Below are 24,760 nucleotides of genomic sequence, written 5' to 3'. Positions count from 1 at the left end.
ACTTACATTTAACCAATTACTTCTATCAATCAGAAAACAGAACTGCAATATTATGACAAAAATATTATGCCAAAAAGCAATATTATCGATTGTTGCTCTTGATAATTATTAATGTTGATTAATAGAATACATATAATAATGGTTTTGTGCTTGGGGAAATTGTATGTCATATTCTGGCTACACAGACAAACATGCCTAGTCTAGCACAAGTTATGCAAAAACTCCCGTTATAATCACTGAAGCTGACAAAAAAATGATCTTTTCTGCACTTCATTGTTTATGATGAAAATTTGCAAGAGCACCTCTTCAGCGCTGACCAATCTAAACGCCTCTGATTGGCCATCGCTTTCACATGCTAACCAGAAACGTGTGTGATTGGTTAAAAGACTCAACGCGGTAAAAAACAATACGTTAAAATGCTGATCTAAATGTAATCCCGCAACCTGACACTTTTCACATTTCATTTTCATGAATAACAGCCATAATAGATTTAGTGTAATTATGCAAGGGCACCTTTTGTCCCTTTATCTTACATTTATGGGGCATTTTTGTTCAAGCCCTTGTTAATTTCCAACCACAAATTTAGCATTAGACCTTAAATTCTGATGCTAGATTCACTGCTTTTATGTTGAATTGTTCTATAGTCTACAGAGTTCAATGCAATTACATAAGACGTAACTGTAATTTAATTACAGTTTTTCATGAGAAAAGTAATTAATTTACCTGATAAAGCATTGCACCCAACACTGCTTCTAAATATATAGAATCAAGTGCTTGTATTCTGACCTCATTTGTTCATGCATCTTCGTTTCTTAGTAAGCATTGCTCACCTTCACAGTGCTTCCCATCGCCTTTATATCCTGATTTGCAGATGCATTTGTATGACTTGAGGGTGTTCTGACAGATGGCATCCATACTGCAGCTGTCCAGGGCTTCGGCGCACTCATCCACATCTGCTGAGAGAAAGGAAATCAAGAGGCTTTGAGTCACTATTTGGAGAAAAACCCACACATGTTTTTGCCTCGGGCGAGTAAACAGAAACAGTCAAGCGAAAAGCTGCTGATCCAGCATGGCAGAGCAAATTCATTTCACAATTCCACTGGAAACCCGATCAGAGGAGGAGAGACGACAAATGGGCAGAGCTGATCCAAGTTCAGATGTTACTGTAAGGCCTTCAGCAACTCATTAACCCGGGACCGAAGACAAACTCCTTCAGCAGTGCTCTGGCATTTAATACAGTCAAACTGCTGCTGCCGCCGCATATTACCTTAGCCACACAACAAAAACTTGGTCTTGGTGGTTTCCAGGGCATTGTTATTCAGTTGTGAATGTGTTCTGAGTGGTATCAGGGTTGCTTGTGTGTTCTGGGTGGTTATTAAGTGGTTTCTTACAGTCCCAAGTCAAACCGCCCCGCCATAAATAAAATTATGCAGTAAAATCTGATCGCTCTTTGGCAATTATGTCTTTTATGTCAAGGATGTGTTTTACAAAATGCAAAATGACTACAAACCTGTTTGGCTTTGGCTGTAAAAAAATAAATAAAAGACGTGGTTTTCACAGTACAGTTCTGTCTCACGGCTGTGGGGAAACTTATGCCCACCAAAGCAGGAGACTAAAGCTTATTGCAGGGTTAGAGCTCCAACAATCCCGAGCCAGTTTCCACAGTCACCTCAAAGCTGCTGGTAAGAAACGACATATGTTTCATTTGAAGGCTTGTCAGCCAACTCTCGAAACAACATCTAATTAAGATGATACCTTAGTTTTCACCCCAGAATCCACAGACGTCCTTCACGTTTTCATTACAAATACAGGAATCTCTCTGCTGATGCTGCAGGAAAACAGTGGATGTTCTTTATGGTGGCATTAGTTATTAAATTACTCACATGCTGTTTACAGTACAAAGCTGAACTGTCTCCCCACTGCGCAAAAAATAAGAGGAATTGGTCATTTACCTTAAAAGCCCTAATACTATAAAACACACCATTCATCAAATGTCACGCTGAGGCCAGTGAAAGAAAGGAAAATAATGCATCCAGCAATATTTGAAGTGAGAATCCTATTTGTCCAGATGACCAGTCACAAAGACCCAAAAATAAATTTTTGTCATCATTTACTGAGGTTTAAGTTGTTCCAAACTTCCACACAAAACTAAAAGAGGAATTCAGATGTATCTTCTTTTCGTTTTTTACACACAATGACTGAGCATGATGCCTACAAGCTTCTAAATAAACCATTAAAGTTGTCTATATGACTTAAGCACAATATTTCAAATCTTTTATATCTCACAAATCTGACTTTATCTCTTGCCGTTGCAAGTTTATATCCAGCAATTCTGACTTTATAACTTGCAATTGAGAGTTTATGTCTGAGAAATGTGTTATTTTCAAGGTTAAATCATGCAATTCTGAGAAAAAAGGCTGAACTACAAGATGTAAATTAGCAGAGGCAAGAATGAAAAGTCAGAATTGCAATATGAAAACTCCTAATTGTGTCTATTACATTTTCTTTCTTTTTTTGTGGCAGAAATTGGCTTCAGTATGCTTGTGTGATTTATATATATATATATATATATATATATATATATATATATATATATATATATATATATATATATATATATATATATATATATATATATATATATATATATTTCAGCCTATTCATTGGAAAATGCATTCTTGGAAAAAGTGCATGAGTCTGCATTTTCATTTTTAGGTGAATTATTCATATTAAGAGATGTACTGATACAGGATCAGATCTTACAGTGCACTTAAAAACATGGAAAACCCGCTTGCAGTTTAAAACCATTGCTTGGTTTGATAAAAAAAAAAAAGTAAAATAAAAATTAACATCAATAAAAGTTATTTTATTGGGGAATGTTAATTTAGCAATGGCTAAAGTTCATTGTGAACAAACAACAAGTCTTTACACTTTTGTAAATGAGAAAACAGGTTTTAATACAAAGGTCAGGTCAATTTAACCCTACTATAGCTGGAAAACGAGAAGTCATTTGTTTAATGGAGGAAGGAGAAGGCCTAAATGATTTCAAAGACAAACTGCAACTGTATTCCACATGCAAACCAATTACCCACAATCCCATATCCACACAACACAGCCAATCAGATACTATAATACATACAATTCTATTAATTAGCCTTTTTATACAACAGAACTAATGAGATTATGGTCTTGTTATCTTGGTCTATTTAATCCACCATGGTGCAGTTACAAACTCTACCAGCAGGAGCAAAACCCTGACAATTCATTCACAGATTCATTGACCACAATCGCATATTTACAACAGACCCAATGAGACCCATTACCCAAATCACGGCTTGCACAGCAGAACCAAAAAGACCAATTAGCAATCATGCTCACACAGCAAAATCAATCAGCGAATCTATTCAGTCCGAGAAGAAAGAAAATAATTTCTCATGTAAGAAAATGAGCGAAACCGACTCTCTACTACTGCTAAATCAATCAAAATGAGCCCAAAGCGCTCGGGTGGTTGTAAACCCAAATGCTGTTTCACAGAGGAAATAAACATGCCACTGTTAATCTGTCTATGAGCTTAGAGAACCTTCCGCGGCGCTCTGGAAGAGATTGGAGGGAGGCATATTTTAGGAGATGCCAAACTATTTTTCTGTCTGTTTTGTTCTTTCTTTTATGCGTTTCATACTGGAAACAACATTGAGGCTGAGATTAAAAGGAGAAAAAACTAACTGCATTGAAAATATGTAGGCTGAGAAGATGTTTAAAGAGATATTTTACCCCAAATTGAAAAGTTGTATGACTTTTTTTTTCTTTCCTCCAGTCTCCTGATCCGCCATGGCCCCCGGAGTCTCCTGATCCGCCATGACCCCCTGAGTCTCCTGATCCACCATGACCTCTAGAGTCTCCTGATCCGCCATGACCCCCTGAGTCTCCTGATCCACCATGACCTCCAGAGTCTCCTGATCCACCATGGTCCCCTGAGTCTCCTGATCCACCATGGCCCCCTGAGTCTCCTGATCCGCCATGACCCCCTGAGTCTCCTGATCCGCCATGACCCCCTGAGTCTCCTGATCCGCCATGACCCCCTGAGTCTCCTGATCCGCCATGGCCCCCTGAGTCTCCTGATCCGCCATGACCCCCTGAGTCTCCTGATCCGCCATGGCCCCCTGAGTCTCCTGATCCGCCATGACCCCCTGAGTCTCCTGATCCGCCATGACCCCCTGAGTCTCCTGATCCGCCATGACCCCCTGAGTCTCCTGATCCGCCATGACCTCCAGAGTCTCCTGATATGCCATGACCTCCAGAGTCTCCTGATCCGCCATGGCCCCTGGAGTCTCCTGATCCACCATGACCCCCGGAGTCTTCTGATTCTGGTCCGCCATGACCCCCGGAGTCTCCTGATCCGCCATGGCCCCCGGAGTCTCCTGATCCACCATGACCCCCTGAGTCTCCTGATCCGCCATGACCTCCAGAGTCTCCTGATCCGCCATGGCCCCCGGAGTCTCCTGATCCACCATGACCCCCGGAGTCTCCTGATCCACCATGGCCCCCTGAGTCTCCTGATATGCCATGACCTCCAGAGTCTTCTGATCCGCCATGACCCCCTGAGTCTCCTGATCCGCCATGGCCCCCTGAGTCTCCTGATCCGCCATGACCCCCTGAGTCTCCTGATCCGCCATGGCCCCCTGAGTCTCCTGATCCGCCATGACCCCCTGAGTCTCCTGATCCGCCATGACCCCCTGAGTCTCCTGATCTGCCATGACCTCCAGAGTCTCCTGATCCGCCATGACCTCCAGAGTCTCCTGATATGCCATGACCTCCAGAGTCTCCTGATCCGCCATGGCCCCCTGAGTCTCCTGATCCGCCATGACCTCCAGAGTCTCCTGATCCGCCATGGCCCCTGGAGTCTCCTGATCCACCATGACCCCCTGAGTCTCCTGATCCGCCATGGCCCCCTGAGTCTCCTGATCCGCCATGGCCCCTGGAGTCTCCTGATCCACCATGACCCCCTGAGTCTCCTGATCCGCCATGACCTCCAGAGTCTCCTGATCCGCCATGGCCCCTGGAGTCTCCTGATCCACCATGACCCCCGGAGTCTTCTGATTCTGATCCGCCATGACCCCCGGAGTCTCCTGATCCGCCATGGCCCCCTGAGTCTCCTGATCCGCCATGACCTCCAGAGTCTCCTGATCCGCCATGGCCCCTGGAGTCTCCTGATCCACCATGACCCCCGGAGTCTTCTGATTCTGATCCGCCATGACCCCCGGAGTCTCCTGATCCACCATGACCCCCGGAGTCTCCTTATCCACCATGGCCCCCTGAGTCTCCTGATATGCCATGACCCCCGGAGTCTTCTGATCCGCCATGGCCCCCTGAGTCTCCTGATATGCCATGACCTCCAGAGTCTCCTAATTCTGCCATGGTCCCCTGAGTCTCCTGATCCACCATGGTCCCCTGAGTCTCCTAATTCTGCCATGGCCCCCTGAGTCTCCTGATCCACCATGGTCCCCTGAGTCTCCTAATTCTGCCTTGGTCCCCTGAGTCTCCTGATCCACCATGGTCCCCTGAGTCTCCTAATTCTGCCATGGCCCCCTGAGTCTCCTGATCCACCATGGTCCCCTGAGTCTCCTAATTCTGCCTTGGCCCCCTGAGTCTCCTGATCCACCATGGTCCCCTGAGTCTCCTAATTCTGCCTTGGCCCCCTGAGTCTCCTGATCCACCATGGTCTCCTGAACTACCAGCTACACCATTGACACCTGTGTCAGTCCGGCACCAGCCTCCAGGACGCCTGCTCTCATTCCCCGGTGGGGGCTGCTATTAGGTGGGACAGGCCTTTCAGGAGGGGGGGGGGGGGGGGGGGTAATGTTAGGTTTATGTGTAGTTTATGTCCTGTTATCATTGAGTTTTAAGTTCTCCTGTTACCCTGTGACCTAGTTTTACTTTGTCTCCTAATTGTCATTCTGTTCACTTATGTTTGATTAATTATCTCATCAGTTCCCTTAGTCTGTTTTTGTCCTTGTTTATGTTAAGTTGGCAAGTGTTCCTGGAAGTTTTGATTCATCTTATTAAAGACTTTTCTTGATCTCCAGCATTATATCTCCTTCTCATACAAATTTATCAGAATAATGTTTGTGAATGGAAAATGGTATAAGTGTAGTAACGGCATCTACCAGTGAGGGCAACAAGGTCATGCAACCGAGCCAGACCTTGACGCCATGAATTTTTAAGCATTTCTTCAAAGTGTGGTTTCTCATTTTTTTTCTGGATGTTGTGCTCATCTGGCTCAGACATGAGAGGAGTGTTTCCTCACTGATTAATGATCGGGTCAGCACTGGTCAGTATATTTAGTCGAGTGGACAAACGGAGGTTTGGTCAGCACGTTGAAGGTGTGCAGTTCAAACACAGGACAATGTTTGCTTGCAGTAAGACCATCAGTGTTTATCCAGGCCCCTCTTTACTCCTAAAACAACTCAACCTGGACAAAAATAATCTCAGAAGGGAGGAAAGATTAATGCAGACAGTACATATCTTACATGCAAAACTTTATGAATAATTAATAATATATTTTCTGTTTACAAAAATAAAATTTTCAGTAAGCAAGAATTATAATTTAAAAATAATTTATATATATATATATATATATATAATTGTATAATATAAATAATATAATACAATATTAAAATATGATAAAAATCTAACTAATAAAATAAAAGTCTTAAAATAACAAAATAAAGTATAATACAACAACAAATAAATAATTACATTTGTGACCCTGGACCTCAAAACCAGTCATCAGAGTAAAGCATTTTTTAAATAGAGATTCATAGGACAAGGACAATATTTGGCTGAGATACAACTTTTTGAAAAATCTGAGGGTGCAAAAAAAATCTAAATATTGAGAAAATTGCCTTTAAAGTTGTCCAAATGAAGTTCTTAGTAATTCATATTACTCGTCAAAAATTTGGTTTTGATTTATTTACAGTAGGAAATTTACAAAATATCTTCATGGAACATGATCTTCACTTAATATCCTAATGATTAAATGATTTTTGGCATAAAAGAAAAATAAATAATTTTGACCCATACAATGTATTCTTGGCTTTGCTACAAATATATCTGTGCTACTTATGACTGGTTTTGTGCTACAGGGTCATATTTTAAACAATTTAAAATGACAAAATAAATATAAATATAAAAAAATTAATTAAATTAAAACATATATATTTAAAAATTAAGAATATAAATCAAAACAAAGAATATAACTATATATAGGGTGCTTTGGGCTGGAGACATTGCAGCAAAACCAATGAACCTGTTCGACAAATCTTAATAAAAACTGCCAGTAATACTTTACTAATGTATGCAGTAACGTATTCAGAAGAAGCAATCCAAATCTTGAAGAGCAAAATCCAAAAGTATCCTAACCACTTTACACTCACTCTCAGGTAGTTCCACCAACTAAATCAATATTATTCCAGCAAGTGGGTCTAAAGCTGCCCTCACAAGTTTGGCAGGCAATCTGACACGCTGGTGGAAAGCCATATAAACAGTAACAGCGAGACAACCTCTCGTTTCTGGCCAAACATCCGTTAGCATGCGGCCTAGCGATGTTTAATTGCTTCTGAGAGAGGGAGAGAGTAGAGGTGTTGGTTGTGAGAGCTGGCAGGCCGTCACATGCAAAGCCAGCACACAGTCTTCATCTCATGGACTATTAGGCGACGCACAGACGGGATGAAAGAAAACGGGTGTTGATGAAATGCAGACATCAACATTAGAGCAGAATTTAGCATCCTACCCCAGCCGTCTCTTCCCAGATCCCTTACAACTAATGAAGGAGCCCAGTGTTTGTCCTCCGAACAGCTCGTAAAATAAATATCGCCTGCTTCTATTTGTGCCCGGGGTCCTTAGTGAGCACTACTGTAAGTGCTGATTGATGGTGGCTGTCTTAAAACAACAACAATGGTCACTTAAAGCTCAGAGTTTATGAACTGCCCGAACTAGAGTGAAGTTGACCCTTTGCTTAAAGGGACAGTACACTGTCCATTGTTCTCAAGCTGTTGTAAACTTGGAAGAGTTTATTTCTTCAAAAAATAATATTTTGAAGAATTTTGGCAATCAAAGTGTTGCTGGTAGCCATTGACTTCCATAGCATTGTTATCCATACTAAGGAAGTCGATGGCTACCGTCAAGTGTTCAGTTCAACATTCTTCAAAATATCTTCTTTTATGTTCAACAGAAGAAAGAAACTCATACTGGTTTGAAACAACTTGAGGATGAGTAAATTATGACAATTTTAATTTTGGGTGAACTATACCTTTAAGCCCCATCTTAAAGGGACAGTTCACCCAATTCTGTCATGATGTATTTTGTTTCAGTACAGAGTAGAGTTTCTTTGCTCTGTGGATGACAAGTGAAAATATTTTTGTTTTAAATGTTTGTTCTTTTAAGTCCTTAAAATTACAGTGTTTTTTTTTTTTTTTTACCTGAAAGTTTTGTCAAAATAAACTATCCATTTAAAAACAACACACAAATCCTATGTTAGCAACTGTTTGCATATTTTCTGAAACTCACTTAATTTATCTGCAAAAATGTGTCATGCACTGAAAAAAAAATGTTGGCTATAAAATTAAAAAGGATCATTGGAGTATGTTTACAATGTAATAAAATCGTATAATATTTTAAATCTAGTAACATATTTAAACATAAAATAGCTAAATATATATTTTTTAAATATATATAAAAAGATAGATTGCTAGTAAATATCACAAACATTTCTCTCAGTCTGCATCAGATATACTGTAGTTGTAAACATTTTCAAATGAGAAAAAAATGGAAGATAAAAATGAAAATCCCATCAATCTCCAGTTCAATCCTTTGAGATGTTTAACAAAGCCTGTCTGAGTTTGCAACAGTAACCCAAAGAGGTTGCACTAATGTAGAGACAATACAGTTAGATGCCAAATTGCCAAAAATTTGCTCACACGATTTGTTTAGTCATCTAAGACTAGTCTAGACAGACAAAGTAGACAAAACCAAACCAGCCAGAGGGAAACTACTGCAAAAAAATCACACGCACAGAGAAAATGTTGCACTGCATGCATGCACAAATGACGTGATGCTGACATGACGGTTCATAACCTTCAATCACCGGCAGGTAAAGCTCCAGTGCGGGTTGTGATCAAGGTTTGCTCTTAGACAAACGTTGTCAGAATGAAAACAGTCTGCTGACAGATGAGTCAGTCAGGTGGCGATTCAGGGCTGGCAGAAGACAAGCTAAAGGTTGTCGTCTTTTCAGCGCCTCATAAAACAGCACCCAGTGCCAATGGCCAGGTTTGGAACAACTCAGACCGTTCCAGACGGACCTCAATTAGTTTGAACTTGTTTTCTACTTTGAAAACAATTTTCACTTTTTAACTGCTACTGGATTTCATGTATTACAAAGAAACACCAAGGAACACTGAATAAAATGTGAAATTTTAAAGTCTTTGTTTTAATTGCAATTTTTTTCAGTACTTTTGAATTTCTGTTAATGGTTTTAAATTAGTTAAATCGTGTTGTTTTAGTATCATTGAAATTTTTATTAATATTTTGCATAATTTTTTCTATTTTTATATCTTCAAGTTTTAGTAATTTTGTAAAATTTAGTCATTTTTACTTTTTAAAATCATGTCTACAGTTTATATTTTTATTGCATTTAAAAAAATGTTTTATTCCATTTTATATTTATTTTATTTCAAGTAGTTAGTAGTCAAGTCAAGTAGTTAGTTAGCTTTAACTAATATTTTGCATTTGTTTTTACTTGTATATTTTCAGCTTTCCTTTTAAAGTTTTAGTAATTTTGTTGCATTTTGTCATTGTTACTTTTTTAAATCATGTGTACATTTATTTTTTTTTATTGCATTTCAAGTTTGTGGGGGTTTTTTTTACATCAAGTTAACTAAATGTATTTAGCAGAAATAAAATATTTTTATTTCTGTTTTATTAATGCTTCTATGGTTTATTCTGCATTAAATCTGTTGAAAAAAAAAAACTGTACCTGCTATTCATATTCAGTCCAGGTCCAGTGAACAAAATGTATCATCAATTTTATCTATGCACATTTCCTAAAAGTTGAATTTTTAGGAGTGCCCTAGCATATAAATGACCCCTAAGGGAAAATGACCGCCAATTTTAATTTCAGGTGGTCTTGAAGAAGTCAACTTTTTGATATAGTCCAAACATGTATTGTGAGGGTCTCAAAAATGACTTGCAAAATCATCTAAGTGTAGATTTTCAATTTCATGAATTGTTGTAACTGTTGATGTTTTTCTTAAAAAGTAACTGCAACAGCTTCAAGGACAGCTGAAGTTATCAGAGAGTTAATGAAGGTGATGTCTTGTTGTTGAGCAGTTGTTCCTTGATTCTGAAGGCCATTCAAGTGCCATTTAATTTTTCCACCAATTTGACCTTTACTTTAGTGCAAACTGAAGCACTGAGATATTCATAAGGCCATATTTTGGTTAATATCACCATCGTTTTCAGAAACATTGCAGAAGAATTTATGCTATGCATTAAAGTCTTAGATGCATAAATATATATTAAAATTACATGATGATTAGAAGTTAACAAAATCAATTAAATAAACTGCCTAATTTTTTAATAATGTAAATTTGTTTACCACCATTCTAGAACAAATGTATGTTTAAAAGACTAATGTATACAACTCATTAACCCAATTAATTTTCATAATCAACACTAGATTTATTCATTTATCCTATTTAAATACTGCTTACATAGGCAGCTGCTTTGTAAAGTAGCATCCAAACAGACCCAAGAATTGATTCAAATGGATGCATTAAATAATTAGCATGTAATTATTCGTTAAAATAGTCACTTTTAAAATTTAATGCATAGTTTGCATGCTGCATTGCAGCGGCATTTAGGATATGCATTAAAGTCCAAGATGCACTTATAAAATAAAATGCACAAGATGCATAAACAAACAACAATGTATATTAATAAGCGTAGCAATTTAAATAAAACGTCTATATTTTTGTATTGTACAGTTGCATGCATTCTTCTATCACACATTTTCTGTGGTCTCTTCAGTTCATTTATAAGCCGTAGCATCATACTAATAACATAAACTGGCAGGATGTATCGCTCCATAATATCTTTGATGTCTAATGCATCCTCAGGCAACAAAAGTCTGTCTTTCCTTTGACAGTCTCCAAGTGTCTGAAGAACTCTTATCTTTGACAAAAACGCAGATCGCTATCTCATGGCCCTTGAGGCTCATCCGACAGACAACGACGAGCAATGCCAAAACCCAGACAGGAAAAGAGTCCATGTGTGAAAGTTCCCATCAGAGGTGAAGCACTGCATCCAGACAAACTGAGCGGATCACAGAGTGCAAACGTTTGGCTGGAAAAGAGTCACGCGACTTTCTTTGACCTGAAAGAACTGAGAGGTGAGAGTATGAATCAACGTGTATCAACGGGTATCAGAACTCTCAGGGATTTCATATTTCTGAGTGAAACAGCATATGCAATGTGAAAATATTCTGCACTTGATTTGTGCATCAGGAATTGTTTGGATCATACATAATAAGACATGCAAAAAAGACATATTGTCCTCCAATATGTGAATAAATGGTCCATCGGACAATAAAATGCCTACATGAACAACTGCAAATTTCACTTACTGTATTTCATCTGCCATCTTGGATTGTTGCTTTTTTTAATGGGCTCATCTACGAAAAACTTTTTTAAAACATTTGTTTTAAAAATGTCTGTCCTTCGTTTTGTGAACATTCCATTTCATCATGTTACTTTTGAATGTTCTCTGAACATTCCGAAACAAGTAGTAACGTTTAAAAAACATCAGACGAGTGTCCAACTAAAATGTTTTAGGAATAAATGTTCCATTAGCAATCCATAAAGCCCTGTACACACCAAGAACGATAAAGATTACGATATTAGTGTTCACTCCAGCGGACGATATCGTCTGTTTATAAGCGCACGTGCATCTGCCACTTTAAATTCTCGAGCTCGTTATAGCAGGATGGATTCTGATTGGCTGTCAATGTTTGTACTGTTCATCAGCAGGAAAATTATGAAACTGATTCAGACGATATAATTTCTCTGTGCCTTCATCGTTATAGTTTTAGTGTGGACTCTGCTATTCTTTAATATTGTGTAGTCAATGTACATATCTTTGAGAAAACATTTCCACAACGTTTTGAGAATGTTCACTGTTAGCTGTAATGATGCCTTAAAGCGCCGCCTATGGAGTCAGAACACAGGAGACATTAAACTGGATTAGGAAGAGTTTCCCAGTGTTTCCCAGGATCTCCTCATCGGGGAACATCGTGCCATCTTGGTGCGAGCTGGCAGACAGCTGAATTCATGGAGTGTTTTTCCATTACCGAGCAGAATGAAGCATTTCCTTTCATTCATTTACTGCAGTCTCTGAAGCTTGGACCGGCTCTCCGGAATGTAAACACATGCAGTCAGTAAACAGACTCACACAAACACACACTCGCTGCGATACACACACAAACACACATCCATCTTGCTGTCCTACAACAACATTGTCTGCATCGTGCTGTTTTGTGTTCGTTATCTGCATTACCCTGACGACACAATGAACTAATAAGACATGCATTTAGTCAATATGTAATGGTTTTGATGACGTAATCAATGATCCAAACAAACACCTTGTCAAAATGAGGTCAGTGGTGTGTGATCCTCACGCATCACTTCCTGTCTGTTCTTCACATAAAATATAAATGGTCAATAAATAAATAGAAAATATACTAGAGTAGCATTTTGATAAATATATAAGCATTACATCACATATCTATTATAATCTTTTTACTAAATAGATTAGTCATGTCTCCTTTCTTACTTGTTTGAATACATCTGTCGTTACAAACCACGTCATCGTTTAAATATTTATTTCAACAACGAATTGGCATAGAAACATAATTTGGACCATCTCATTATAGATTTGATACAAAAGAGATTGTTGTGTTATTTAAATGTTTGTATATTTATGATTACTAATATATCTAAAAAATAATAGCAGTTGAATTTGGACTCCACCAAAGATTATTTGTACTTTTTAATATTATACAAACTTAATGTCTGCTAGGTAAACTAACTTACAGAATTAGTTAAGAAAGACTGATAACTATTGCACCTGAGACACAAGCTTCTATAGACTAAAGTAGGATAGTTTTAGCTTTAACCATCACCTGTATATCAATAACCCCCCCCCTTGCCTTCCCAAAATGCTTTGCATCATCAACAGGCCATCACTGAATATCTTTCCAAAGGTCTTAGTTTTCAGCTCCATCTGGCCAAAAAAAGTGGGTAGCCTACACTTGAAAAAGAGAGGACTTCTGAATCGCAGAAGAGCAATATTGTAGATGTAATCTGAGGCATGCTGTTTATATTATGACTCAATAAATAAACATGCTCTTTTGCTTGTACAGAACAAACGAGGTGAAAAAGAGAGGAAGATGAAGATTGTGACTTACAGTATCGCCAGAAGTAAAAAGCTAAACATAGACTATAAACAAGCTTTAACAGAGTCACATGACTACATCACCACTGTTAAACTTCGAACCCTTCCAGCCTTTATTTAACAATATTTTCCCTGAAAGTTAGTTATTAGGGTTGGACAATATTTGGCCGAGATACAGCTATTTAAAGATCTGGAATCTGAGGGTGCAATAAAATCTAAATACTGAGAAAATCACCTTTAAAGTTGTCCAAATTAATTCTTAGCAATGCATGTTACTAATCAAAAATTCAATTTTTATATATTTACACTAGGAAATTTACAAAATATCTTCATGGAACACGATCTTCACTTAATATCCTTATGATTTTTGGCATAAAACAAAAATCAATCATTTTGACCCATGCATTGTTTTTTTTTGGCTATATTACTCAGCAATTTAAGACTGCTTTTGTACTCCAGGGTCATATTTCTTACCGAATATGATCAACAAATCAACGGGCAACATTCCTTCATTCAATAAAAGGTTGCATAGTGTTATACTACAAAAAAAAACAACCAACCACTCTTAGTTATAAATGAAATAAAAACGAATAACTTCTGTCCTTTGCGTGCATGCTCTGCTTGTTCTTGGGAATGGAGATGGCATTAATTCAACGTCACGAAGGAAAATCTGAGTCAGAGGGTTTTTATACCGACATTGCGGCTGCTCAGCCCTCGGCGTCTGAGTCCTGATATCGATAAACGTGCCACAACAAATGGAAGGAAGTCTCATGAAAAGAATTAATTCCCCTTGAGCGGGAACAATGTGCTGCAGACCCACAACAGAATCCAAATGAATACAACAAGCCATTGTGCAGCCGCTTCCAGAAACGCCGACATTCAAGGAATAACAAAATTCTTGTTAAATATAGATTCTCCTCATGTCTGACACAGCTGCCTGACATCACTGTGAATAATCCCTGCTTGTGTGGTATTAACACAAACACCTCTGTGCAAACAGTGCTGTTACCTGCGTGTCGTCTGAGGACACAGCCATCCGTGGAGGCAAGAGAAGCCTAATTAAAGAGAATGAGCTTGGATTTCTTATCCACAGTCACTTTCACTTAAATCCGTTCAGGGTTGTGACTTGTTCCGGCTGAGAGTTTATGTACACTGCATAATGAAGCCAATCAGACCGCAAGGTGACCGCTGCCTTAATTCTGTTCACGGCTTAAAGATTTTGACTAGCAAAACACATTTTCCACATCTCTGCTACCTGCTACTTTGAACTGAACAGCATTATATGCATATATTATGCAGATACAGTGGATGCTACTCATTGGTCCTGCAGGGTTTTGCTCGTTTTTGTTTTATATTTTAACATTTTTATGAGACTAAACTTTACACAAAACTCAAATTGTCATTTTAAATATCTTGCAATCTACTGACATCCTTGTAAATGAATAGTGCACCAATAATCACTGTTTAATTGTCTGCAGTCTGATTTTTTTTTTTAGTAAATAGATTTTTATTCAGCAAAGACACAGTTACATTAAAAACATTTAGAATGTTACAAAAGAGTTCCATTTCAAATAAATGCATTCGTTCTGAATTTTTATTCATCAAATAATCCTGGAAAATAAAATGCATCATGGTTTCCACAGAAATACGAAGCAGTACATTGGTTTAGAGCATTGGTATTCAGAAATGAGTGGCAAATCAGAAGATTTCTGAAGAATCAGGTGTCTCTGAAGACTGGAGTAATGATGCTGAAAATTCAGCTTTGCATCAAAGGAATAAATTATATTTAAAAATATATTCAAATAGAAAGCAGTTACTTTAAATGGCAAAAATATTTCACAATATTACAGTTTCTACTGTATATTTCAACAAATAAATGCAACCTTGGTGAGCAGAAAAGTCTGACCTCAAGAGTTTTTTGAATTGCAGTTTGAACTAAGCAAATAAGACAATTACTCAAATGAACACAGGTCCATTCACTCTCATCAGCATCACTTAAACTTCAACTATTTACGAGGTTTAAAAACCCATGAGATTGCGTTGGTCTTCACCTGAAACAAAAAATCTGAGATTTTCCTTATTAAGCCATTTCAACTAAAACGCGGAAAAATGCACTGAAAATACCCCAAACTACTGTACAGTGTCCAGGGGACCAAAAAGTTATTCAAGCAATGTTTTTCTTTAAGGTCATACATGTTAAGAAAGCTAGCAACCTCTCAAACTGAGCACTTTGAAAGCATAAAATAGCTATTTGGATTAATTCAGAAAATCATCATGATATGAAAGCCTGAATACAATTGGCAGGAGAACAGCCTTGTCGTTTTTTAAAGTTAAAGTGTGCAGTGTTTCAAGAATAGACTATTTAAAGAGCCACACAGATGGGAAATCAAAAATTACCTGTATTACTGTATGATGTAGCTGTCCATCTGTGTAAAAAATGTGCAAAGTAATTAAACCAAAAAGTACACGATTTATAAAGTTATTGGCTTCTAAAGTAAGGAGTCGACTCTGAATCGCTGAAATTAGTTGTTATAGATTTTAAATCTTTTGCCCATCTCTATGTACGTCACTAGAACACTTTGCATAATAATCTCTGCTACCGTCTTGAGAGAAACTGATCTCTGACCCCCCCCCCCCCCCCACACACACACACAGACACACACACACACAGACGCTCTGGTTGGTGTGAGAGCATCATGGCGAGGAGACAGTGTGTTTTTAATTGTAAAGGCAAGTTTGTTTTATTTTCACTGCCAAAGAATGAAGATCAGAAGAACCAATGGCTAAAATTCATTTTCACCACAATACCAGAGCAGTACAACAAATCCCTTTTGTTGTGTTCACAACATTTCACTGATGACTGCTTTTCTAATCTCGGTGAGTACAAGGCGGGATTTTCAAAGCGTTTGGCCATAAAAGAGGGTTCATTACCAACTTTATTTAGACCAACGAGCATCTCCGAATCACAACGTGAAGTATGATTATGAAGTTATGTTTGTTTTCTCCCAAGCGTCTTATCAGTATGTGTGCTGTCTGCAGCTGCTGATCTTCATTTACAAACACGTCATTAAAATGAAGTGTAACTCAGTGAATACTCAACGAAGAGACATGAGAGAGATATCTATAGAAAGCTTGACATGTCTACTTTAAAACTAAACAAGTGCTGCCGAAAACAAATATTCTGTGATAAAGTAATCCATATGAAAACAACGCGATGTCTGTTTTTCATGTCTCCCTTCGTGACCACGCCCCCGCGCTGAACGCTATTCAGATTCAAACTGAAGCGCGCGGCTTGAATACACACACACAGAAGAAAAAGCAGCGAGACTGTTCAAGTTTTTTATTTTACTGTTTGCTTCGCGATGAGAGGAATAAGACATAATTCACCCCAAACAGATGCTAACGCATAGTTTACCGTGGAGGTGTGTGCGGAACAACCAATCAAACCTATGTCAGTTGACCAATCAGAACACAGTATGCTACCGAAAGGTGGGGTTTAAGGAAACTGAATCTTTTGAACAGCTTCGCGCGAACCGTTTGGGGATCTCTGAGAATTGAGGTAATTTTAAAATGATATTTTGACAAAATGACAATGTTTTTAACCTTGGATGGATTTAAACCTAATGTACAGGACTTACAAACAGTGATAGGAAGCTTAGAATTTTCATCTTACTGGCTCCTTAAAATAAATAGAAATGACCTTTATAAGGACTTCACCTATGCCTCATGTCAACTCTGACACGCTTAAAATAGACTCCTCTCTAAGACACTCTGGATTTAACACATGCATGCGAAGATTTGGGAAAGCATGGCAATTTTTGTTGAAAATTTACAGATTCATATAGCGGTCATTTAATGCATTAATTCAACACTGATTTCACCATAAATGCCTTCAATTAAGATGTATTTCCTTAATCTGTGCATATTTCTCGCTTGATTCACACGTTTAACTAGGAAGGCATTCACGCGCTCTCGCCAACACCTACAGATGTGGTCTCCACACTTCCTCTGAAGCTGACCGCACCATCAGTGTAAACTCCTAATGATCTAAACCCAGGGGTGTCACTTCTGGCTTAGTAATTGTAGGTTAGAGCGTAAAGTGCACACAGGGCATGTATATACCTCCAGCACACGCCGCTAATTAGCTGAAGCATGTTTGCTTTCCTTCTGTCTCCTAACCATGCCTGCGATAAAGCGCGGAAAAAGCCAGTCACTAACAATTAAATTACACCGAAAAGCTGTTCTACTCCAACTGTCTTTTAGTTTGAGATATAAACCCTTAGCTCTTCTTCGTATGGTTTCCTAATGGAATAAATCACCCAAAAATGAAAACTTGCTAGCAAATTATTCATCCATTTAAGATGTAGATGAGTTTGTTTGTTCATCAGGTTTGGAGAAATGCAGTGTCTCATCAATGGATGCTGTGAAGTGAATGGGTGCCGTCAGAATGAGAGCCCAAACAGCTGATAAAAACCTAGATTTCACTAGATTTAAACAGCGCTTAATCTGTGCATATTTCTCGCTTGATTCAGAAGAGACAACTTTTTTCAATGGGGAAAGGAATATTATGGACTGTTAAAAACATCTTAATTATGGATTTGTTTCAGTTCATGCGTTCCCTGGGAATCAAACCAGGAACCTTTTCTTTCCTAATGCCATGTCAGGATGTCATGACGTCAAATCCCAGAATCCCTTTCAATCTGACTGAGCAGTAAAAATATTTCTCCATGTGGCCGACTATAAATGCTTCAACGCCAGCCTCAAAAATACGCACTCCTCTTTGGGAGCAAAATAAAAGAGGAAAACTGGTGAGAGATTTTCTGGTTTGTAGGTTAAATGAAGTGAAAGCAAGATATTTGTGAGAAAGACGTGCACCAAGATTAAAAACCTTTAAACGACTGGGAAAACAAATGAAATAAATGCAATGAAATTTACCAAATGTACAACACAACAGCTATACATAAAATATTGTGATCTTTTTCTCGGGAGGAAAAATTCGAGAAGCAGAAAGAGTTTTCATTTGCAGATGATTTCATCACAGTTTAGGACAACTGAAAACTGAGATATTAAATATCTTTTCAAGTCGATGCTCCGCTAAATTCTTTTCTGATGTTTTGATTTGATGCTTAACGTTTGGAGATTGCAGTTCTGATTACAGATTTCGGGGTCCGGGACGCCATAATTCGAGACAATTGGGAGAATTTCATGATAAGTTTGTAAAGTTCATACTGAAATTATTTTGATTATAGATTTTGGTGTCTTGGAAAATATGAGCACGGATAGAAACATTAAAATATCCTCTGAAAATCTTAAGATGACACATTTGTGGTCTTTTGTCCTGAAGAGGAACAACTAAGAAGCAAACTTCTTAATTTTTCCTTTGGGTTAATACATTGGGAGACTAGAAGAAACAGCTAAGATATTATCAAGATCTCTGTTTTTTCTGTCCAAATGCATGCTCAGATCATTTGTTTTGGGGAGAAATTGATGTTAAATTCATATTGAAATGCCTTTTGATTATAGATTTCGGTGTCTTGAGCAAATCAGCACAGTTTGAGACATTAAAAGTCCTCTGAAAATCTCATTGTGTGGTCTTTTCCCCCTCAAGAGAAACATCTGAGAAGCATGAGAACTAGTCTTGGAGAACTAATTGAGATATTCTAGAGATCTCCGTGTTTTTCCATTTAAATGCATGCTCAGATAATCAGTTTTTGAGAGATTTTGACGATAAACATTTAAAGTTTATGATAAAATTACATTTGATTTTAGATTTTGGTAAATCGAAGCACAGTTTGAGACATTATAAGATGTCCTCAGAGTTTCAGAGTTAAGGCTTTTTCCCCTCAAGAGAAACATAGATCTGATAAATATGAAACTCAAGAGTCTTCATTTCCCCTCCGTTTCATATAAAGGGAGTCTAGAAAAAACATCTGCAATACTACTGAGGTCTCAAAGTTTTTTTTTTTTCTCATTTTAAGTCCGAATGCATGCTCAGATCATTATTCGTTTTGGGACAATTTTAGCACATTTGAGCACAGCCGAGACATTAAAATACCCTGAATACGGGGTCTTTTTCCTCAAACTAAAGCCTCCATTTAATCTCATGACAGCCTACAAGCAGCATTATAGATATTAAAGAGATATCAATCACAATTCTTCTTTCCTACAAGGCTGTTCTATTCCAGATATTCTCTAAATCGAAGCGCTGAGAGATTATCTGACAAGGCCACTGCTCCAGACTCACAAAAGTGAAAGGCAACACAAAGCAAACAAGCCCCTGCCCGGCAGGCCTCCACTGCTATTCAGGGGAAATGTGTATTTCCCACACTGGAGCTGTCCAGCAGGGTCTGCCCGGCAGGGGTTTTGCCTCGGGGTGAACGGGGAGACAAGCTAAAGGTTACATCAACACACACACACACACACACACACACACACCGCTGTGGCATGTCACATCCTCACTGTTAGCCTGCAGCTCGGGGCCAGGAGAGCAAAAAGCAAAACCCAGCCGTTCTCCTTCTGCACATCATGAACATTAGGGGCTTTCGTTTTTTTCTCTCCATGTCATTCACTACACATGGGTTTTTAAAAGCCTTTTTATCCCATTTACTTGGGACTATGATCATCATAATGAATAATGATCATTCCACGGTGCTGTTAACCTGTAATTATGGTGACGATGATGAAGGACAAAGACGCTATAATAAACACTGACCTGATGAACGGCACACTTTAATCACTCACTGTCTGTTTTATATCTTACTGATGCGTCTGACAGACAAAACGCTCCCGTCCAGACAGAAAGAATCAAGTAATTAAGATGGAAAGAAAACAGAGAAACACTAAATGAAAGAGAAAGAACATCTTTCTATTTGTTAACATTATCTTACTACATTAGTTGACATGAACTAATTAAGTTAATCTTTGCAACATTTATTAGACCATTATTAAAATAAAAAGTTATATCTGTTAATATTCATTAAGAGATACCAGGAACTAACAATGAACAGTATTTTAGATTCATAAATACTGCAACAAATGTAATGCATTAACTAATGCTAACTAATTACGCAAATAATGAATGACAACAGAAGCATCATGTGAATGAAAGTGTGACAGAGCATCAGAAAGATGAGTAAGGAAAAGACTGCAAAAGAATGAAAAAGAATGGAAGAATGAATGAGCAATAGCAAGCGAACAATTTAAGAAAGAATGAACAAACAGAACTATCAAATAAAAATGAGAGACAAGAATGACAAAGACAATTTAAACAAAATGAGAGAACGGAAGAATAAAAAGGACAGTGAAAGTGAAAGAAAGAGCAGAAAACATAAGGAAAGAAAGAGCATAAGAAAGAAAGACAGAAAGCAAAAGAAATTGAGAATGAGCAAAAGAAAAAAAAATGCAAGAGTAAAAGAAAAAGAAAGAAAGAGCAAAATAAATTGAAAGCAAGCAAGAAAGAATGAACAACAGAACAAAAGCAAAAGAAATAGCAAACTTAAAGAGAAAAAAGGTACCAAAATGAAAGAAACCAATGAAGAAAAAAAATATATTAAAAGTAAATAAAGGTGACAGAGCAGAAAATAGGAGATGAAAAAAGCTAAAAAAAGATAGCCAAAGAAATTACTTTGAAACTTCTGTAATTTTCAGTGCATTACCACAAACTCACAAACTCTGCCATCAGATCTGGAGCACAAGACTCAAAAAGCAGAACAACTTTCATAAACCACCCCAAACCCCCATCACAATCCTGTCCACACCACACGTGCACAACCAGCGCTGACCGCCCCGTCCCGTATCGTCCCGTCTCGTCCCGTCCCGCGGTGATGAACAGGTGCAGGTCATTAGGTCTGACGCTGCCACCTTCCCCTAAAAGATGTGCACAAATCCTTGTTGTGGAAAATAAAAGCATGAAAGTAGTTCTAATTACAAAATGTAAATATTGAGTTATCCCACAATGGGAAACAGACCACCCAAGATGCAAAACAACCCCGACCCCCTCCGCCCTGCTCTCCTTCTCTCAGCCGTCCTGTCAGTGAAACAGGAAAAGGAAACCTTTTGAGCATCACCAAACGTAAATGCACACATAGCAGACGTGCACGAGTGACCGCTGACATCACTGCATCATGCATACGTAACAATCCATTAGCCGTGACCTCCAAATGAAACCAAACGTAACATCTACTCCTCCCAATCTCATGCAAAAGCTTGCGAAATACCCAGAGGTTCAGTGAACGCTTTCAGAGTCACAGGTGAATGTCAAATACTTCGCTTTACAGTGCTAAATACCTTTAAATGACCTCCATGAGACTGGTTTCCAGCTCTCGGCCACATGGAGCTGAGCAACATGTGTTCAGCATGGACCGAACCCCGAGAGTTGCCATTTGTTGATGTTTGTTTGTATGGAGAGTATGTCAGTGAGTGATGGGGAATGGAGGTGGGATCTAGAGCTCTGGACTCGATATGTCTTCATTCTGAAGGTCTTCTAGAGACCCCAAAGACACTAAAGACTCTTTGTTTCAGAGCTTGCCTTCAGCCTCTTCCACCCAATAGATGCTGGGCTTGGTTCTACACTCTCAAAATGCAGTAGAAGAACCATTTTAATATATTATTTTTCCATTAAATTAACCTTTAGTGCAATGGAAGGATTCCATCACTTAAAAAAATAAAAATTCCAATAGGGTTTGTACAGTGATGCCATAGAATGCTCCTAAAAATAAAGGTTCTTTATTGGCATTGAGGGTTCCATGAAGAAGCTTGATCATCCATGGAAGCTTTTCATTGCACAACAGCTTCTTTATAGTTCTTTTCATAACTGTTCATTGAAAGGTTCTTTGGGGAACCAAAAATGGTTCTTCTATGGCATCACTTTAAAAGCCTCTTTTGGAACCTTTATGAAGAACCATTTTTGGTTCCCCAAAGAACCTTTCAATGAACAGTTCTGAAAAGAACCATCTTTAAAAAGTTTCTTCTTTGGCATCTATGGTTCCATAAAGTCAAGTCAAGTCACCTTTATTTATATAGCGCTATAAACAAAAAAAAGTTTGCGATATATATACATATAGTGAAGAACATTTTAATAATCTTAAGAACCCTTTTCCAATAGAAAGATTCAATGGATGTTAAAGATTCTACACGGAACTGATGCCATCTAAAATAAATACATTTTTAAGTATATATTCAGTTCTGTCAGCGAGTTGTTGATGTAACTGACTACTTTACTTTATTAACCTGCCCCAAAACAAGCCTATCACATTGCTGTCTGTTTTTTGAAAACACATTTAATACACAATAATGTAATTCTTATGTAAGTTATAGTTAAGTAAATCTATATCACACTATTTATTTATTTTTAGATGGGCAGGGGACAGTGCCTGGAATTTGAGTTGTAGGAGTTTTGGAACATATTTGGACAGCCTAAGTAATTTGGTTCAGCATTTTATGCCATCATGAAATGATTTCAATGCAACATTTAGAGATTATGTAATGTAATAATTCCAGAGATGCATCAGTTGGATCCTAGATCACAGCAGTGGTGCACGACCCTGCGAACTCTAAACATCTTTATTCTACAGGTGCTTGAGAGGGATCTGCAGATGATTACAAACCCCTCAGGTTAAGAAAACCCTTAGTGGTCATTTGTTTATTATTATAACTAAGAGTTATCTTCGCTTTAGAAGTTTGTTGCAGCCAGGCCCTGCCCTCTTGACTCAAGAATAATCTATTATACACACATTTATTAAAAATAATTATCCTTTACTGGCATCTGTGATTCCATGAAGAACCTTTAACATCCATGGAACATCTACATTGCACAAAATGTTCTTAACAATGGAAATAGGTTCTTTGGAATATTAAAACGTTCTTAATACTTAGAAGAAAAAAATACGCCATTTCATTCGAATGTGGTCCTTACTAAATGAGACTGAACTCTAAATAATTTCATTTTAGAGCCACTTATTTGCATGCTAAATATCTGCATTCCTCCCCTCAAACATTTGACACCATGCATGTGCAATAAGCAAAAAAGTGCGGTATATTTTAAGGTTCTGTGCATCATTATTGCAGTCAATGCGAAAATAAACCAGCACCGTATAATAAACATCTGCACAGCATAAACAGTTCAAAGATGCTAAAAAATCCTGTTCAAGTCTACTTCCGCGCAGTTTGGGGAAACTGCATAGCCTACATTAAGTTATTCTTTCTGAGCACGAATCATCAAATACTTATTTTCCCCCAAATCATTCCTCAACCAAAAGGCTGCATGGTGAAAGGGAAACTTACCTCGCGGGTTTCTGCTGGCAGATGCGCCGGCTGACTGCTGGACAAAGAGCATCAGAGCGACGCTGAATAATCCCAAACCAGACATGAACATCATATTACACTCCTTAAACCTTCACAGAGAGGGGCACATCAAATCAAAGCGAGACAAAAGAGTCCAAACGTGTGTGAAGCTTTATTCCTGGAGCTGGAAACGGAGCGTCTGTTGAATGAGAGAGAGAGAGAGGGAGAGGGAGAGCGAGAGAGAGTGCGTGTGTTTTATTTCTAGGTTTAGCGGAGACTGTGCGCGCGGAGATCAGGAGGAGAAACACGCTCGAGCTCATGGTCCTCAGTCCTGCTGGAGAGAGAGAGAGAGAGAGAGAGAGAGAGGGGAGAGAGAGAGAGAGAGAGAGAGAGAGAGGGAGGAAGGGGGAGGAGAGACCTTGGTCAATTGTATATAGTCAATTAATCTTTATTGGTAAATTTAAAATAAATGAAAGTTCTACAAATAATCAACGCAAACACATTAATTACGCGGGTAATGCTTTTGCTAATTATTTTAAATGGTACAACACAAGAAAGTGTAAAACTAAACTTCTTATACTAAAAACGGCAAAAAGGCTTTTGGCTGCATTACTAAATGTGGAAATAAACGCATATTTTACTATAAAACTGTCTAAAGTTCTTACTGTACAAGCACAGTAAACTATTTCTATAAAAAATATCATTGCACTACTGTTATGTTGAATAGAATACATTGTACATTGTACAATATTTTGCCCAACTGTATTTATACCACTGTTCTCACGTTCCTGCTGTTCATAATGTATAAATAATCCCTCATTGCTCTGTTCATAATGTACATACAATCTCTACATTGCATTCATATTTATATTCTGTATATACTCAATATTGTATATAGCAACTCCACTGTACATTCTGTATATCATAGCTTTACTTACTCTGCACTTTTATTGATATAAAACACTTTATTCTTGCA

General features: G+C 38.0%; 1 protein-coding gene across 2 annotated transcripts in view; it reads right to left on the bottom strand.

Moving 5' to 3' along the window:
• Nucleotides 1-24,073, bottom strand: part of LOC127944919 (signal peptide, CUB and EGF-like domain-containing protein 3) — a 93,951-nt gene extending 69,878 nt beyond the window's left edge. The window contains exons 1-2 of one of the 2 annotated variants that reach the window (XM_052541337.1): nucleotides 23,785-24,073; nucleotides 831-953 (exon numbers count right to left, since the gene is read on the bottom strand). In XM_052541337.1, the coding sequence (XP_052397297.1) occupies nucleotides 831-953; nucleotides 23,785-23,878 (217 nt within the window). In that variant the 5' untranslated portion in view covers nucleotides 23,879-24,073. The remainder of the gene's footprint in view (nucleotides 1-830; nucleotides 954-23,784) is intronic. The other variant, XM_052541338.1, reaches the window with a different exon arrangement.
• Between the last annotated feature and the right edge of the window lie 687 nt (nucleotides 24,074-24,760).

The sequence above is a fragment of the Carassius gibelio genome, chromosome A23 (assembly GCF_023724105.1).
Source record: "Carassius gibelio isolate Cgi1373 ecotype wild population from Czech Republic chromosome A23, carGib1.2-hapl.c, whole genome shotgun sequence".
In the NCBI taxonomy this organism is placed as follows: Eukaryota; Metazoa; Chordata; class Actinopteri; order Cypriniformes; family Cyprinidae; genus Carassius; species Carassius gibelio.
Note: the sequence above shows the minus strand (reverse complement) of the source record. Positions and strands in the feature narration are given on the sequence as shown.